The 18,437-nt window shown below is 37.4% G+C and overlaps 1 protein-coding gene across 1 annotated transcript in view; it reads right to left on the bottom strand.

The window, feature by feature from the left end:
- ADAT2 (adenosine deaminase tRNA specific 2) overlaps nt 1-18,437 on the bottom strand; it is a 36,972-nt gene that overhangs the window by 11,154 nt on the left and 7,381 nt on the right. The window contains 2 exon segments of the mRNA XM_069107467.1: nt 6,549-6,699; nt 14,640-14,744. Coding sequence (XP_068963568.1) covers nt 6,549-6,699; nt 14,640-14,744 — 256 coding nt within the window.

The raw sequence follows: 18,437 nt of genomic DNA, 5'->3' as shown, positions 1-18,437 counted from the left end.
CTACACAGATGCTACTTGCTTCTGAATTTGCTCCTTGCTTAATATGCAGGGTATGATCCACATTCTCCTCTTCTCACTCTGGACTGCAACCAGGTATGGGTCCCCTTCACCTTCTGTCCCAGATCTGTGATTAAGAGCTGGGAAGTGAGAAGCAGAACTTGACACCTGTTCCTATACTGTACATAGGTTTGGGTCTGTCTGTGCTAGATCTGGGACCCCTTCTTTCCTGGGGACATAGCTTCTCCCTTAATTTGAATGCATCATTCAACATATTCCTAGCCAGACCTTGTCCCTAGTGTATGCTGATTGCCCTTTCTCTCTATGCCAACCTGGCATATAAAAATGACTCACTGATTATTTTTTCTTGCATTTCCTGACTAGGATTTTGTTTGGTACAGTGGGAGAAACGCTCAGTACTTCATTTTGCTACTCTGACATATTTGAGAAGTGATCGAAAAGAAAGTGGAAGAACTTGGAAAGACATCTTTTTCAAAGAATTTGGCTGAAAAAGTGAGAAGAGATATAGGACAATGGCTTACAGTGGTAGGAGAATCTAGTGAATCTTTTTCTAGGATAAGGAACACTTTGGCATGTTTGAAGGTTGTAGGGAAGAAACCAGCAGATACAGAGAAGTTGAAGATTTGAGGGAGTGATGGGATGATTAAGAATGTTGGAGGAGATAGGAGGGAATGAAATCAAGTATAAATGTTGAAGGACTGGCCTTGCAAAGGAGAAAGATCACCTCTTTTCAGAGACAGAAGAAAAGTAGGAGAGAGTGGGAAATGGTGGCAAGGGGTTTTGAGATGGAGAGAACAAAGCAAGAAGAAATTCATGTAAATAACCTTAATTTTCCTAGTAAAGTAAGAGGCAAGGTGATGGGTAGATGTGAGAGGCTGGAGGAAGGAAGAGAAAGTTTGAAATAGTTCTGCATGGACTGATATAGGAAATCAATTAGGGAGCAATAAAAGGCCTGCCTTGATGTAGTGAAGGCCCAGTTGAAGTAAGATAACATGAAATTTTAATGTGCTCCATCAAGATGGAATATGGAATACCTGGAGGATCCTGTCATAGAGGAAGGTTTTTGTACTCCTGGTAATCAAGACATGAACTTACAGGTGGCATCTGGAAAGGGATCATCTAATAAGAGTCAAAGGAACAAGTGATGGTTAGTGACTCCCTACCGAAGGGTACTGAGGCAGTTATCTGCCATCTTGATATTAATAACAGTGATGTCTACTGTCTTTCCAGGACATGTATCCAGGATGTGATGGAGAATATCCCTAGATTAATGAAACCTGATGGTCAATAGCAATTTCTGATAATGCATGTGAGGTCAAATGATCCCATGAGAAGAAACCTCAAAAACACGGCTAAGGATTATGAAGTCCTGGGCAAGAAACCAAAGACCACAGAAGAATGGGTGGAGTTTTCATTACTACTATCATTTGAAGATTAGGGACTTCAGAAGAGAAAAGTAGCTTTGCAAAGTAAACAGCTGGTTAAAAAGATGGTTTCTGAGAATAGGACCTAAAATTCTGGACCACATCTTAAAACAGAGAAAAATTATCAGCTCTTGCTCTGAAATAGCATGTACTTTAAAAGATGCAGCAACATATATATTTGCCTGGAGTCTTGCAAATCAAATGAAAAGGGCTTTAAACTTAAAAGGGAGATGGAAAATGTTATCTAAATCTAGAGAAAGAACTATGGTGTCTGAATATAGATCGAAACATACTATTTGCACTTCAGTTTTTGTTTTTTCTTTCTCATGGTTTCTTCCCTTTTATTCTGATTCTTTTTTCACAATGTGAGTAATGTGGAAATATGTTTAACATGAATGTACACATATAACCTATGTCAATTACTTGCTCTCTTGGGGAGGGGAGAGGAGAGAAAGGGGAGAGAGAGAAAAATCTGGAACTCAAAAATCTTACAAAAATGAATGTTAAAAACTGTCTTTATATGTAATTGGAAAAAATAAAATACTATTAAGTGCAAAAAAAAATTTTAAAGGAAGAGAAAAGAAACTGCCTACATATGTCTGTCAGCGCAGATACCACAGAAAATAGCAGCTACAACATAGGAAGAAAAATAACAGTAGAGTGGTCCAGTAATTCACAGGAGTCAAAATTCAGGGAGGGAGTCAGTAATAAAAACCCCTGGTTTCAAATAGTTGTACACAAATGCAAAAAGCATAAGTAATTTTTTAGAAAGTAGGCTAGAGATCCCATAGTAAGGAGGTATATTTGAATTCAGAAGGATCGCTGAGATTTAGAGGTATGAGACCCATGCCTGAATGGTAAACTTCGCTGAGAAGGAAGAAAATAGATTAAAGGGGAAGGGGAACAGAGTAACATTTTAAGTTTAGAAAATATGCTCATGTAAGGAAATTCAGGAACCAGAAGGGGAAGATATGATAGAAAACATCTGTATTAAGATCAACAAGGAGAAAATAGAAAGCAATATCATTATGAAGGTATATTATAAATCACCCAAAGAAGGCATAATAAATGAGGAGGTCAAACTATATGTCTATCAAAAGTAGACCAGCTAATAAATTCTGGGCTTGTCAATTATTTTATTCTTCAAAAAGAGAAAGCAATGAAGAACACTGTTATTCTCAACCTGATGCTAGCCATCAAAGAAAAAATAATTGCTGAAATACAAATGATGTGAACCATGACAGAATAAGAAGCAATCCACCTTAGAGTGTAGCTACTAGAAGAGAAGAAATAATGTGTAATTTCATATGTATCCTATATTTCGTGAGAACAGATTTCAAAAGGTTCAAAGAAAGGTGAGGTAGAATCTCATGGACTAAAATTCTACAGGGAAAGTATTCCCAAGAACAATCAGAATCTCTTAAGAATGAAATTCTGAAGACTCAAACAGAAGAAATTGCAACAAGGTAGAAAAGTAGGCAAAGTCTAATGTAGCCAACGTAGGTGAATACGGAATTCATGCATAAAGACAAATATAGAAGATGAAAGCAAGGTCAAGTAAAGGAGAATGAACACAAAAGAGTGGCAGTCTATAAGGGTAGTATCAAGAGGGCTGCAAAGCTAAATGAGCTATGAAAGGCTTTTTTTTCCTGTGTCAAGAACAAGATCAATTAAGGCACTGGTCCACTGTCCTAGGAAAATGAAACAATAATAAACAATAGAGAAAATATCATTTTGTTTGTTGTCTCTTTCATGCAGAATGACCTTGAGAACAGGAAGACGGAACAAAAAGATAAGTGAGAAGGGTATAAGTTATCAGGCCTGCATTAACTACATCCCCAAATGCTTAAAAAATCTAGTAAACATGATTGTTAAACCATGCTCACTAATCTCAGAAAGATTTTGTAAACAAGAGAGAAACCATAGGACTGAAGATAGGCAAATGTTGACCTGATTTTCAAAAAAGACAAAAACATGAGAGAAGGAAGAGTACAAAAACAACAGGTTTGTGAAGGTGACCAATTCATGACAAATTTCTAGAACAAATCGTTAATGGGATGGCTTTTCTTCATTTAGAAAAGAAAGTGACTGCCATGAGACAGCACAGCTTCTTTAAAAACAGGTCACGTTAGACTAACTTCATTTCTTTTTTTTAATAGTTACTGGAATGGTAGATCAGGAGAATTCCATAGTCATAGTATAGCTAGACATCAAAGAGGCATTTTTAAAGTTGGTCATGCTATCTTGGTAGGCAAGAAATACAGAAATGTGGGTTAGAAATAGGTGAGTTGATCTGAGGTACCTACATATGTCTGTCATATGAGGTACCACATCTCACCAGTCAGATTGGCTAAGATGACAAAACAGGAAAATGACAAATGCTGGAGAGGATGTGGGCAAATTGGAACACTAAAGCATTGCTGGTGGAGTTGTGAACTGATCCAGCCTTTCTGGAGGGCAATCTGGAATTATGCCCAAAGGGCTATAATACTTTCATATCCTTTGACCCAGCAATACCACTCCTAGGGTTATATCCCAAAGAGATCATAGAAGTGGGAGGAAGACCCATATGTACAAAAATGTTTATAGCAGCTCTTTTTGTGGTGGCAAAGAATTGGAAATTAAGTGGGTGCCCATCAATTGAGGAATGGCTGAACAAGTTATGTAATACTATTGTGCTATAAGAAACAAGGAGCAGGCAGTCTTCATATTTACCTGGAGAGGCTTATACAAACTGATACTGAGTGAGAAGAGTAGAACCAGGAGAAATTTGTACACAATTACAGACACAACGTATGTGTGATGACCAACTTTGATAGACTGGACTCTTCTCAGCAATGCAGTGATATAAGTCAATCCCAAAAGACTCATGATGGAGAGAAATATGTGCATCCAGAGAAAGAACTAGAAAGAACTGAGTTTATATCCAGGTGGAAGCAAAATACCTGATCTTTCTCCTTCTCTTGTTCGGTTTTATGTCCTCTTTACCATTTTTCCCTCCATCTGATACAATCCATCTTTATAACCTGATTAATGTATAATGTGAAAGTATTTACAGATCCTATACTTGACTAAATGCTGCCATGGAGGGGAGGGGAGTGAGGGGGACAAAATGTGAAACTCAAGGAATTGTGGAATTGAATCCTATAAACGAAAAGGAAACAAACAAATTAATATATATATATACATATATATATATATATATAAAAGTGAAAGAAAAAAAGAAGTTGGCATATCAGAAAAAGGAGTGTCATCAAAATAATTCTTTGGGATTTCTAGGAGGACTCTAGAAAAATAAATCATCATTTCTGGAGGGTCCTCAGAATAGATAATATGATACATTGGAAGGATTAATTTTATTGTATATTTTTCATGGTCTAACATTTTGACCAATTTGGATTAAATTTTTTAAAGAAAAAAAAAGAAATAGGTGGGTTGAATTGGTTGAAAGACCATTTTAGGGGCAGCTAGATGGCGCAGTGAGTAAAGCGCCGGCCCTGGAGTCTGGAGGACCCCAGTTCGGTTGTGGCCTGAGACACTTAACACCCACACAAAAATACTAGCCGTGTAACCTTGGGCAAGTTACTTAACCCCAATTGCCCTCCAAAAGGCAAAAAAAAAAAAGACCATTTTAAGGGTTATCATGGGGGAAAAATAGTATTATTTTGTTTGGTCCCTGAGCACCAAACTAGGTACTATGTATAAAAGTTGAAGAGAGACAGATTTAGGCTTGATTTAAGGAGAATTTTCCTAACAGAGATATCAAAAAATATAATGGAGGTAATAGGTGTAATGGCAAGCAAAGAAGTAGTTAACACCTTTTTTCAGTTCAAGTTTCTTTTGAGTCTTGAATCAAGTCTGTTAAGAAACAGAACATGTGAACCCCACAACGTGTGAACCCTAGAACTAATGAACTCCTGCAACAGGAAGGGGAGGAGCTAATGACCAAATATAAGGAGAGGCCCAGGCTAGAAACAGCAGAGGACTCTTGTGGTGGCAGAGTCAAAAAGGATAAAACTTGTGGTATCCCGGCATATTTCTTTTCTTCAAAGTGCTTATAATAATAGTTGGCATGAAAAATAAAGGTGACTAGTTGTTCAAATACAGGACTTGAAGTCAAAGATCATGTATTCAGGTTCTAACCAGGGTAATTTATAATATATTAAATCAATTTACTATATAATTAAATCATTCCATCAAAGAAACCTGAATTCTAGTCACAGCTTTACTTCCAAGAAGCTGCAATGATCTTTGGAAAAATCATTCAAAACACCTGGATATCTGTTTCATTCTCTCTAAAAAAGATGACATTTAAGGTTCCTTCCATCTGTGAAATTTTATTATTTTAACTTGACAAAGGCTCATTATTTATAAATTGGGAACTACATATATTTCTCACTCCTCTGTGTAGATAATTAAAATAAAATGCTGCAATTATGTGTGTATGGCAAAATGGACAAACAAAAATATGTAAAACTAAGAAATTTTTAATCTCTTAAATGAAAAGCTTGTTAGTGTCTTTCTAATCGCTTTCATGTTCACGACTTTTTGGAAAGTTCACTGAATAAGAACATGCAATAAATGTTTGTGAGATGTTATTTTAAAATCTTATATTTTCATACTGACTTAAATTATAATGTCATTGATGCTTTATTTTTATTTATGATTTACCATTAGATGGCACTGGCTCCCCATAGGGTAACTCTTTTTCTTCTTCCAGTTTCTTTAAGTAGTTAACTGACTGATAAGCAAACAGTCAAATTTTACTTATATGAACCAACCCCATGTTTTAAAAATAAAATGATATGTCCTTTTATAATTAGAATGTTTCATGACTTATTCTGAGGTTGTTTTTTTTTTGGGGGGGGGGAAGGCAGGACAATTGGAGCTAAGTGGCTTGCCCAAGGTCACACATCTAGTAAGTGCGTTAAGTGTGTGAGGCTGCATCTGAACTCACATCCTCCTGACTCCAGGGCCAGTACTCTATTCACTGCACCGCCTAGCCGCCCTCTTGAATTGCTGTATACAGTGAAGGGGCACACATCCGGACGCTTCTGTGGTCACACGGAAAGGACAAGACCACAATACAGCCAAGTCAAAGGATACTCATAAGGCGAAGCGCAGCCGCACACATTACACACGGTTCCACAGTGACATATAACACAGTATGTTCACACACTTCTGTGGGACTTTTACCATAACGATGACACCATTCTAGGACCTGATCAATTGCTACCATTTCTGCATGTCGTGTAGCCTGAGAACAGAAAAAATATTTTTCTTTTTATTTGATATTTCCATTCACTAAAAGTTATTGTTATTTTATTTATTTATATTCAAGTTAAAAGAAACAACACATTATAATAATTTCCTGCTGTATATTCCCATACTCTATGATAATAATTCCTTCCCTTTGTCAAAATCATGAACAAAGGTCTCCAAGTCTTCCAGATCAGTTGATAATAAATTCATTCCCAATATATACATAGATATATATATATATAATCATAACCTAACAAAAAAAAAGAAAATGTGCAATTCCATAAAATTCCTCTTGATTTACACCTTTCTTTTACATAAGAACTCAGGGGGGAAGATCTATTAAACACACATAGAAAAGACAGTTCAAAAGAAAAGATTTGAAAATAATGGTTCTGAATATTTCAGGGAACTCTGAAATTTTCATAAGCTTATGCCCCAGTTTCAAATGTGTTCTTATATTTTTATGATCCCTCACTCTAGGCAAATGTATATTTAATTTAATAGAGTATCATTATTTAACCTATCTTTAGGATAAGACTTCATATACAATACAAATTTTCTAAATAAAACCAAAGATTTAGTATAATAAATATCTTGAGAGCATGACTTAATGTGAATTATAGATATTATATATAACAATTATTTAGAGTATTTTCCAGCAACATTTTACATCATATAATGAGAGAAAGGTTTTGTTTTACAGTTGCAGAATAACAGAATTTATAATTGGAAAGCATCTTAGTGATCATTTAGTCCAATTTCCTTCATTTACAGATGAAGAATCTGAGGCAAAGAGAGAACAAAAAATTTTGACAGGGAAAATAAACCAGGGGAGTGCTACTGACACAGTGTACTTACATTTCATCAAAATATTTGTCAAAAATCTGTCTGCGTGAGGTGGCCAGGTAGCACAGCGAGTAAGAGTACTGGCCCCAGTGTTAGGATGACCTGGGGATCGAATCCGGGCTCAGATACTTAGCACCACAATCAGAAATAACTGGCCATGTAACCTTGAGCAAGTTACTTAACCCCAATTGCTTAGGGGTGGCCAGGTGGCTCAGCAAGTAAGAGCACCGGTTCCAGTGTTAGGATGACCTGGGGATTGAATCCAGGCTCAGATACTTAGCACCACACTTAGAAATAACTGGCCATGTAACCTTGAGCAAGTTACTTAACCTCAATTGCTTTAAAATAAAAATCTCTCTGCTTATGGATAAGATAGATATGTGTTAGATGATAATACAGTTAGAAGGATAGGAACTGGTTGGATCCAAAGATTAGTGAGTCTATGTCAACTTGGAAGGAGGAATTTAATAGAGAACCAACATACCCTGTACTGTTAAATCAGATTTAAATGAAAGCATATATCAAGCAATTTGGAAATGACACAAAGCTTGTTGGGATACTTAACACAATAAATGACAAAATTAAGATCCAAAAAGATCTTGATAGGGTAAAAAAAAAATGGGCCAAATTGAATAAGATATAATATGAATAAAGAACAAGTTCTACATTTGGGTTCAAAAAATCTTTTTCAAAAAGAGTTCATGTGGAAATGATCTGGGAGTTTTAGTGATAGACAAACTCAAAATGAGTCATCAGAGTGATATCATAACTGATACAATGCAAGGGTGCCTTGAGAGGCATGGCTTCCCAAAGAAAGAGAAGTTAGGCACACCCAGTATACTGTGTTCAGTTCCTGGCACTACATTTTATACTAAAATGTGTTCAAAAGAAGGCAGTTAGAATGGTTAGTCTAAGCAATATGCCATAGGAGGCTCTGCTGTAAAAACCAGGGGAGGAGGGGACATTTAGTGTGGAGAAGAAAAGGTTTATATGGTACATAAAAGCTGTCTTCAAACATCTGAAGAATTGCCTTATGGAGGGGAAAAGAGACCTGCTTTGCTTGCCAAACAGGTAGTCAGCCAGTCAATAAGATTTTATTAAGCACGTACATTTTGTTAAGCAAAGTAATTAGAAAGAGGAGTTCATATTCTAATGGGGGAGACAACATGCAAATTAACTACAGAGTAAATGGGAAGTAATCTCAGAGAGAAGGTACTGGTTGGGGGGTGGTATGGGCAAGTACCCTTTTGTAGAAAGTGAGTTTTGAGATGTTATGAAGGAAGGCAGGCCTTGTAGATAATAAAGAAGTACATTCTAGGCAGAGAGAAGATCTAATAGCAATGAGTAGAAGCTGGAGAAAGATTTTTTGCTCCACAGAAGGAAAAGTTCCTAAAAATTAGAACTATCCAAAAGTGAAATGAATGGGCTTCATCAGGAGATGGTGGATTCCTCATTGGAATTCAAGCCAAGACCATTTGTTAGACATGTTTTAAAAGGGATTTTTGGTCTGGTATAAGTTGTAATAGCTGGTTTCTGAGGTTCACTGCAGATCTTAGACTCCTGAATAAGATTTATTTTTTTATCTATCCAAAATCAGGAGTGGTAAAAGTGAGAACTCAGAAGGTACAGTCTGTTCAAAGTGAGCCTATCACATCAGTGGTGAGTGAGATACAGGGATAAAGATAGGAATCCACACTGGTATGTCATAAGACATCACTTGAGATAGGTGATGAAGAAGAACCCCTCTGACCTTTTTTCCATTTTTTCAGAAAATTCTGATACTGTAGATACTACAAAAAGATAAACAGGCATAATACCTTATTCTCAAGGGTGTCATAATAGTGGTAATAAAATGTGGGATGTAATACTGGTCTGAACCTTGTCTTACAACACTTTGTCTATTTATAGAGTATAATACAAGTCACATCCAACTTTCCCTAATAACTACTGAATGTGAGAATTCTGGTATATGGATTTTGGGGGGACCAGATTTATGATTTTATTGATAATAGGGAACTATTGATGAGGAAATTCTCTCTATCAATACAGATTACCATCTGTTCTGCAAAATAAAGTCTCAGAGGATTGCTTATGTATAAATCAAGGGAAGAAAAAACTAAGAGTAGAAATCTTAGTTCATATACAAAGACATATTCTAGATAGATGAACAGAGCATAAGGAATTCTACAGACAGCGGTAATCAAGATGGCACCAGACAGAAGGTATAGCACCAAAGGTATTGCTAAAGGGTTTAGTTTATATATTCTATCTGTTTATTGTACTGAGGGTGATATGTATAAAAAGGTGTTTTTATCTGAAAGTTCAAGACTAGTACAGTCCAGAAATGGAAAAGAGATAATGTGAGAAGGAAAACTTCACAGTGAGAAAATTTCCCTCAGCAATATGTAGGCAAGCTTGGTCACAATGGGAGTCCAACACAAGGGAGTGAGGATTTCTACCATGACAAAATGGCATCATATCCCTGGATCAGAATCAGGGTCATGGCAAAATATAGTAGGAACAGAAGAGAGCTGGTAGGTAGAGGTTAGAAGAAACAACTTGTTGGGCCAATTCCACAGGGATCCCAAGTATTTATGTCACTGGACATGTCAGGCAGCACCATATTGCAGGGTAGCTAGATGGCTCACAGTTGGTATAGTATGGGACTCAGAGTCAAGAACACCTGAGTTCAAATGCTGCCTTTAGATACCTGGTAGCTATGTGACCTTGGGCAAGTCATTTAACCTCTATCTGCCTCAATTTATTCATCTGTAAAATGGGAATAATAATAGCCTGACTCACAGAGTAGTTGTGAGGATCAAATGAAGTAACATGTAAAGCACTTTGCAAACTTTCAAGTGCTATATAAATGCTAACTACTATTATTATGATAAAGATGGCCATCAAAAGTCTCAGGCGGCTGTGTGTAATGTCTAGAAAAAGTCCCTGTGACTCACCAACAAGTTGTCATGATAAATGTGGGGCATACAGACATGAGCAGAGGAGCACAAGCCTATCTGAGAGCCACTCTCCCCCTTGGTGTTGTGTTGATATGGACCTAATAAAAGCACCCTCTACTCACTGCTGTAGATTAATACTAACAATTCTGGTGGAGGTTTAATGGCTGCAAAGTTTACAATCTGTAGAAGAGCTTGCTAATAAGGTGACTGACTTGTTAGTTGTCCAAATTCAAGCGTTTTTTTTTTTTTTTAACTGGGCATCTGCCTGCAGACTGTGATGTCCAGGAGTGCAAGTGATACTAAACTTGAAGCAACAGACGAGTGATGGCTTGCAGCTCTGATGCTACTGAGCTGCAAGACAGTCTAAAGGAGGACAGCTCTCTCTTAAGATGGTGCTCCAGGGGGTGGCCAGGTGGTGCAGTGAGTAAAAGCACTGGCCCCAGAGTCAGGAGACCTGGGTTCGATTCCGGGCTCAGATACTTAACACCCACACAAAATAACTGGCCATGTAACCTTGAGCAAGTTACTTAACCCCAATTGCTTAGGGGCGGCCAGATGGTGCAGTGAATAAAAGCATCAGCCCCAGTGTCGGGAGACCTGGGATCGGTTCCGGCCTCAGATACTCAGCACCCACACAAAAATAATAATAACTGGCCATGTAACCTTGAGCAAGTTACTTAACCCCGATTGCTTTTAAAAAGAAAAAAAAAAAAGATGGTGCCCCAAGAGGACAGAAGCAGAGCCAAGAAGGCAGAGTAGCAGGAAGAAGTATAATTGAACTCTCTCCCAGTCCCTCCCCCCCCCCCCCCCCCCAAAAAAACCTCCTTTAAATATATATAGAAAAATGCACCAGACCAAATCACGACAGGAAATATAACAAAAAAAATCACAGTGAGTTACTTTTCTACCCCAAGTCAGAATAGGAAAACTGACAGAGAGGTTTCTGGGCCCTGGGAGCAGGGTCTGGCCAGGAGTAGGCCACAGTGTAGAGTGCTCCAAGTCAGAGAAAGGGTGTACATCAGGGCAAGAGGAGGTACCACACCCATGCAGGGAGTAGAAATATATGCCAACTGGCAGCTTTGCTGCTGACAACCCATTTCTAGGTCATAGATTCAGGGCAGACTGAGGAGGGAACCTACCCCTAGGAGTAGTGTGCTGGGAGAAGAAGGAATCAAAAGATAGGATAGGAAAAGCAATTCTATCCTATGTACCAAGCAAGGAACAAATTCAGAAGCAAGTAGAAACAGTGTGGCTTGGGTCCCAGGAGATGAGCAGAGTCTCATTTCTTTTTTTTTTTTTTTTTAAAGCAATCGGGGTTAAGTAACTTGCTCAAGGTTACACAGCCAGTTATTATTTCTGGGTGTGGTGCTAAGCATCTGAGCCCAATTTGATCCCCAGGTCATCCCAACACTAGAGCCGGTGCTCTTACTCGCTGAGCCACCTGGCTGCCCCGAAAGTCTCATTTCTAACTTTGAGCCTAGTCTGATGCCTGCAAAAGAATAACCAGGATACTGGGATGGCTAGGTGGCACAGTGAATAGAGCACCGGCCCTGGAGTCAGGAGGACTTGAGTTCAAATCCGGCCTCAGACACTTAACACTTACTAGCCATGTGACCTTGGGCAATTCACTTAACCCCAATTGCTCTGACCTCCGCCCTCCAAAAAAAGAAAAAAAAAGAATAACCAGGACAGGCTGATAGGGACTGAGTCCAGCAGCAGTTTACTGTTGCTCAGGCTCAAATCTAGGTCAGGAATTTGTAGACCTCAGACCAGAGGGACAGTGATCAGATTTTGCCTGGGATAAGAGCATTTTGAAGAACTGAAAGTTTGTAGGTCCTCAGTCTGAACTATACCTGAGAACCTGGAATAACATATAATGCAATACCAAGAAAGCAGCAATAGGACAGGTCCAGACCTTCCTAATAGAAGTACAAAAAACCTGACTCTAACATCAAGTTCAAAGTAAAAAAGCAGGCTGGAAGAATGAGTGAATAAAAAAATCCAACCATCATAAACTGTCATGGTAACAGAGAGGCTCAAGACAAAAACCTAGAAGAAAGTGATTCCCAAACATCTGCAAGCAAAGCCTTAAAGAAAAACACAGCCTGGACACAAATTCAACTAGAATTCCTAGAAGAAATGAAGCAAGAATTTTAGTAGAGTTAAAAAAAATTTATAAATAAAATGATAGCACTAAAGGAAAAAAATAGGGAGGGGATGAGAGCTATCAAAGAAAGAACTAGAAAGGGAAATAATAAATTAGTACAAGAGGTATAAAATCTTGGCCAAACAACAAACTTCCTGAAAATCAGAATGAACCAAATTTGAAGTCAATGACTCCTTGGGACAACAAGAAATATTAAAACAAAATAAAAAGACTGAAAAAAAATAGAAGAAAATATAACTGCAGCAAAAACAACCGACATAGAAAATGTAAAGAGGAGAAAAAAAATTTAAGACTCATTGGATTTCCTGAAACCCATTATCAGAAAAAAATGGTTTAAATATTATATTTTAATAAATTATGAAAGAAAACTAACCAGATCTCAAAAAGTAAAAATAGAATCCCACTGGTCACCTAAAAGAAACTCCCAGTAACAAAATCAAGAGCTTCAAAGTCAAAGAAAAAATACCACAAGCAGTCAGAAAGAAAGAGTTCAAGTACTAAGGTACCACAGTCAGGATCAGCAGTCACCCCTACAAGTGAGTGGAAAACTTAGAGTATTATATTACAAAAGGCAAAGGATATAGGCTTACAGTCAAGAACAATTGATCCAGGAAACGTATATTTATATGGGGAGGGAGAAGGAGGAGGAATGGACTTTCAATAAAATAAAGAACTTACAATTATTCCTGAAGAAAAGATCCGAGCTTTGGTGTCCCTCTGCTTTGCATGCAACTATGACTGAAAATAGCATTCAGAATTCCCACATGGGATGCCTGAAATAATATTCCTTGAGATGCTTTACTTCACAACCTTCCTTCAAAACTGCCCCAAATTACTTGACACTGACAGTGACAAAGCTATGGGGGAGAGACTGGTAAAAACCAGGGACAAGGGCTCCAAGATATTAGAGGCAAAGAAACTATGGGAGATGTTGCCTGCTGGGATAAAGCATGGAGACAGCTCCCTTTCCACTAATATCACCTATTATAGCATAGAGTCCTTTAGAGATTTCCTGGTTTTTAATAATCTTAACAACAAAGGGAACTGGAAACATTTTAAAGATAAAGTGAGGTTGTAAATATTATCTAAGAAAGGTGCTTACTTCAGGTATGGTGGGGTAGGATAGACATTGTAAAATGGATCACATTCTACTATGCATAAGAAAAGCAAGAGAGGTGAAAGACTGGTAAGAAGCAGGTTCAGTTGCAGATTATGGGGGTTTTCCTTTCCCCTTCTCATGGTTTCCCTCCTGCCATTGCTAATTTTGTCATTGCAGATGTCACTAGAGAGCTAAACACTGAGATAGAAGAACAAGGATTAGATGCTGAAGGTGCTAGGCAGCAGCAGAATTTACAGCAGCAAATAGGTACAGAAGGAAAGATGAGCTCCTGTTCTGACCCAGCTGGGGTGTTATTCATATGTAAATGACATAAATTAGTCAGATGTGAATCCCACAGAGTGGGATTTTGCACTGCATATTTCCATTGGGCTGGAACTGTTAACATATTTTTATATTTTTATATAATTATAGTTTTTGAATAATGCAGATTTTAATACATGGGACCACTTCATAGGATTTACTATTCATGTTCATTGGGACTTTGCATTAAAAAAAAAGGTCTGTCAAAATGAAAATGTCACTAAAGTATAAGAACCAATATATGGATATTTTTCTTTTTGTTTTTTGTTTTTGATTTTTGGAGGGGGAAGGTAGGGCAACTGGGGTTAAGTGACTTGCCCAAGGTCACACGACTAGTAAGTGTTAAGGGTCTGAGGCTGGATTTGAACTCAGATCCTCCTGACTCCAGGGCTGGTGCTCTACTCACTGCACTACCTAGCCGCCCTTATTTTTCTTTTTAAAAATTGACTAAATATACTTCCACCTTCTCCCACAACTACCTTTACTCCCTTTGCTATCATCATCTCTGTCTGGTAAAGATTCAGGTATTTTAAGCAACATACATTTTTAGTTTGATTAACTTCATTCCTCCCCTTTGCCAGAATTTCATTGTTATAGACCATGAGGCACCCAACAGGAACTTCTCCATTTTCTAGGGCTTCTTTAGCCTGTAAAAAAAAGAAAAGAAATTTGTGATGAAATATTCAAATTTGAAGTAATAAATAAGATTTATATAGCACTTCAAGATTTACAAAGTGCTTTACATATCATAACTTATTTGAACTTCACAGCAATCCTGTGAGATAGGAGTTATTATCATCCCCATTTTACAGGAAACAGGTTAAGAGACTAGTTCTAAAATAAAATATATATATGAAACATACAAGGCTCTAGGAGTCTTTAATTAAACAGCACTATATCCACCTTTCCAAAATATACTTCTATCAGCAGTATTTGGTACCTACCCTGAAAAATTCATAATCCAGGATCCATTCTGCCTCTTTTCTGTGTGCTTATATGGCAGCTACGTGGTATAGTGAATAGAGCACTGGACCTAGAATCAGGAGTACCTGACTTTAAATCCTGTCTCAAACACTTGCTAGCTTGTGACCCTGGTTAAGGCATTTAACCTTTGTCGGTCTTGATTTCCTCATTTGTAAAATGGGGATAATAACAGAACCTATCTCCTAGGATTATTGTGAGGATCAAATAAGATAATATTTGTAAAGTGCTTTGCAAACTTTAAAGTATTACATAAATACTAGCTATACATATCAAACCTCTTTATTTTTTTGTTTTTTGCTTTTTGCAGGGCAATTGGGGTTAAGTGACTTACCCAAGGTTACACAGCTGGTTTTTGTGTTAAGTGTCTGAGGGCCACATTTGAACTCAGGTCCTCCTGACTCCAGGGCCGCTGCTCTATTCACTGCGCCACCTAGCCGCCCCAATCAAACCCCTTTAAATGCTTTTGTTTATCCAAATTACAATAAGTCTTTCAAAAACAAGATGAGACAGCAACTAAGTTTTGACATACTTAGAATCATACTTTATAACAGGGCTTCCACTGTTTTTTTTTAAAGGGCTATGCTGGAATGAAATATTAATATGCTTGATGTTCTTCCCACATCCTGCTCCTAAGTAACTGTGGTCACCAAACACTTACCCTTCTTTTGGCAAATAGATCTGAAAGGAGATGTAGCTAATGACAGTAAACTCTCTAGTTCTTTTTGTGGTGGCAAAGAATTGGAAATTGTAAGAGCACCCATAAACTGGGAAATGGCTGAACAAATTATGGAATATACACATATGTAGTATTATTTTAAGTAAATTAAGGACACTAAACATGCTAAGATACAAAGGTGAGATGCCCATTCTAGGCATGGGAGATAACTTCTGTAAAGTTACAGAAGAAAACAGAATGCAAAGTTCAAGGAAAAGTGAATACAGAACATAGGAAAGGAATTAATGTGAAGTAAATCTGGAAAGATAGGCTAGAGCCAGTCTATGAGGGTCTTTAAATGTCAAGATAAAAAGGTTGCATTTTACCTTAGAAGCAATAAAGATTTTTGACCTTTCCTGATTCCCTTGTTAGTCCTCTTTCCACCCAAAAATTATTTCATGTTTATTTTATATAAAATTGGAATTTAGCTGTATACATGTAATTTCCTCACAGTAGAATATAAGCTCCTTAAAGTCAACTACTGCTTTGGTTCTGGTTTTGGCTTTTAGATCCCAGCACTTAGTACTTCAAAAGGGACTCAGTGAACACCTGTTGAAATTGAATTGATGATGACTTCAACAAAAATAGGAGAAAATAAGTTTTGTTTTGAACATAACTGAGTTTGAAATGTCTATGGGAAAATAGGGTAGAGCTAAATAGTAAGTAGCCGGCAATGTGGGCTGTAGCTGAAGAGGAAGATTTGGGCTACATATAGAGATTTAAGAGTCATCTGCGCAGGGATGATAACTAAACTCAGAGGAGTTTATGAAATCATGAAAGAAAGGATATATTGAAAAAAGAAAGGAAAACCCAATAAAGAGTCTTCTGGGAAACCCAGAAATAGGGGACAGGAGTAAATGATGATCCTGCAAAGGACAATGAGAAAGTGCAATGAGATGGGTAGAAGAACCAGGAAACAGCAATGCCCCCAAAAGCCATGGAAGAAGAATTTAGAGGAGAGGGAGTTAAATGAGGCAAAAACTAGAAGGGTAAAGAATAGTAAAATAAAGTTATGAAATGTAAGCCATGGGAGAAGACAAAAAGTAAAGAAGGCTGAGTAGATATCATGAGAAACCTATGAAGTAAGGGCAGACAAATGAAAATAGCCTAGGAATGGGAAGAAAGCCATGAAAGTACTAGTGATAATAAAGGAATGGTAAATTAATGTGTGTGTTTGTGTCTGTGTATTTATTATAGACTAGTAGATAAGTGGAACAATCTAAAGAAAAGGGGAATGTTGAGGACCACAGGAATATTTTTGGTTCCAAATGATCTTAATACTGCACGATATTATGCAAAATTAACCTAGGAATATATGTGACCAGATACATGCAAAAGCATGTAAAAGCTGAGCTGTGGGTACAATTTATGACTTCTAACTAGTTTTCCTCTTATATAACAGACCCTCTTATCAGAGAAGACTGTTGTTCTACAACTCACATAGTGACTTTAATAATTAGACCTGTAACTAGAGCTCAGATTTGGACTGGGTCTAGTTTAAGAGACAAAGGAAGAGGGAACAGAAAGACCAGAAGGTTAGAAATAATGAGTAGGAAAAAAAAGAGGCTGTTTGTCAATGTTTGCCAAACAACTAGAAATGCATATATGAGATGAGACAATGTGACTACGATTATTTTTGTTAAACAATCTCCTAAGGAGATTTAAATGCAACTGTGTGGGCCATTTCAAACATGATGAAAAGGAAAGGCAGGGAATTTAGAGCAAAGGTACAGGGGGAAAGGGGAACACAGTTGAAGCCAAATCTATATAATACCATCCTGAGTTCAGGCTTGTTCTAATGAAAAACTGCCAGGATCATATTGCAGAGGTACATATTGTGAAAGACTACCACTTTATATACCTATAGCTTTGGGCAACTGGAGGTGTATTTTTTTCTACCTCCTTACTTTTATTCTACTTTTCTCCTACTCTTCTATCTTTCTATCCCTATCTTATCTCTCATCCATGTTTATACAGTGCATCAATTATATTCTTTTTGTGATGCTATAGAATGTTGTTTAAACTATAAAGAAAATATGGTGAATGTATGAAAGAACCAAAAAGACTGATGATTTAGATGCCCAATCCTCGGTGATTTTCCCAGCCTTTAGGTGTCAAAATATTTTACCTGCACAGAGATGTGTGCATTAGGGGGAAAAGCCCAAAGTCCATGGAGAATACCTGGGACCACTACCATGTTTTACATATTTCCATTACCACGTTCCACATACTTTATAAAAAAGAAACTAAACAGGGAGCATAAGCAAAAAGTTTGGAGGCAGGTGTGTGGGTCTATGCCTTACCATAGTGTCGAGATGATCCTGAGCTCTCAAAGGCTATGCCAATGGAGTACAAGTTCTGGCAGGCCCTGCCAAACCAGACATTCTACAAATATAGATCTGTCAAAGCATCAGCCTAAATAAATTGAAAAACTCACCATAAGGCTAGCTCTGCCCAGGAAGATACATCTTTTGGTCACAACAATTCTAGAAAACTATCTACTAAATTATTAAATCTGTATCAGTGAAAGAGCACTCATACTATCAAAATTACAGATCCTTTAAGTAAGGAAGATACAATATATCAGAGAAGCCGTGTGTGTGTGTGTGTGTGTGTGTGTGTGTGTGTGTGTGTGTGTGTG

The sequence above is a fragment of the Petaurus breviceps genome, unplaced genomic scaffold, assembly GCF_028583685.1.
Source record: "Petaurus breviceps papuanus isolate PSGF00001 unplaced genomic scaffold, PetGlider_PUasm1.0 90064, whole genome shotgun sequence".
Classification (NCBI taxonomy): Eukaryota; Metazoa; Chordata; class Mammalia; order Diprotodontia; family Petauridae; genus Petaurus; species Petaurus breviceps.
This window is presented reverse-complemented; position numbering and strand designations above follow the sequence as displayed.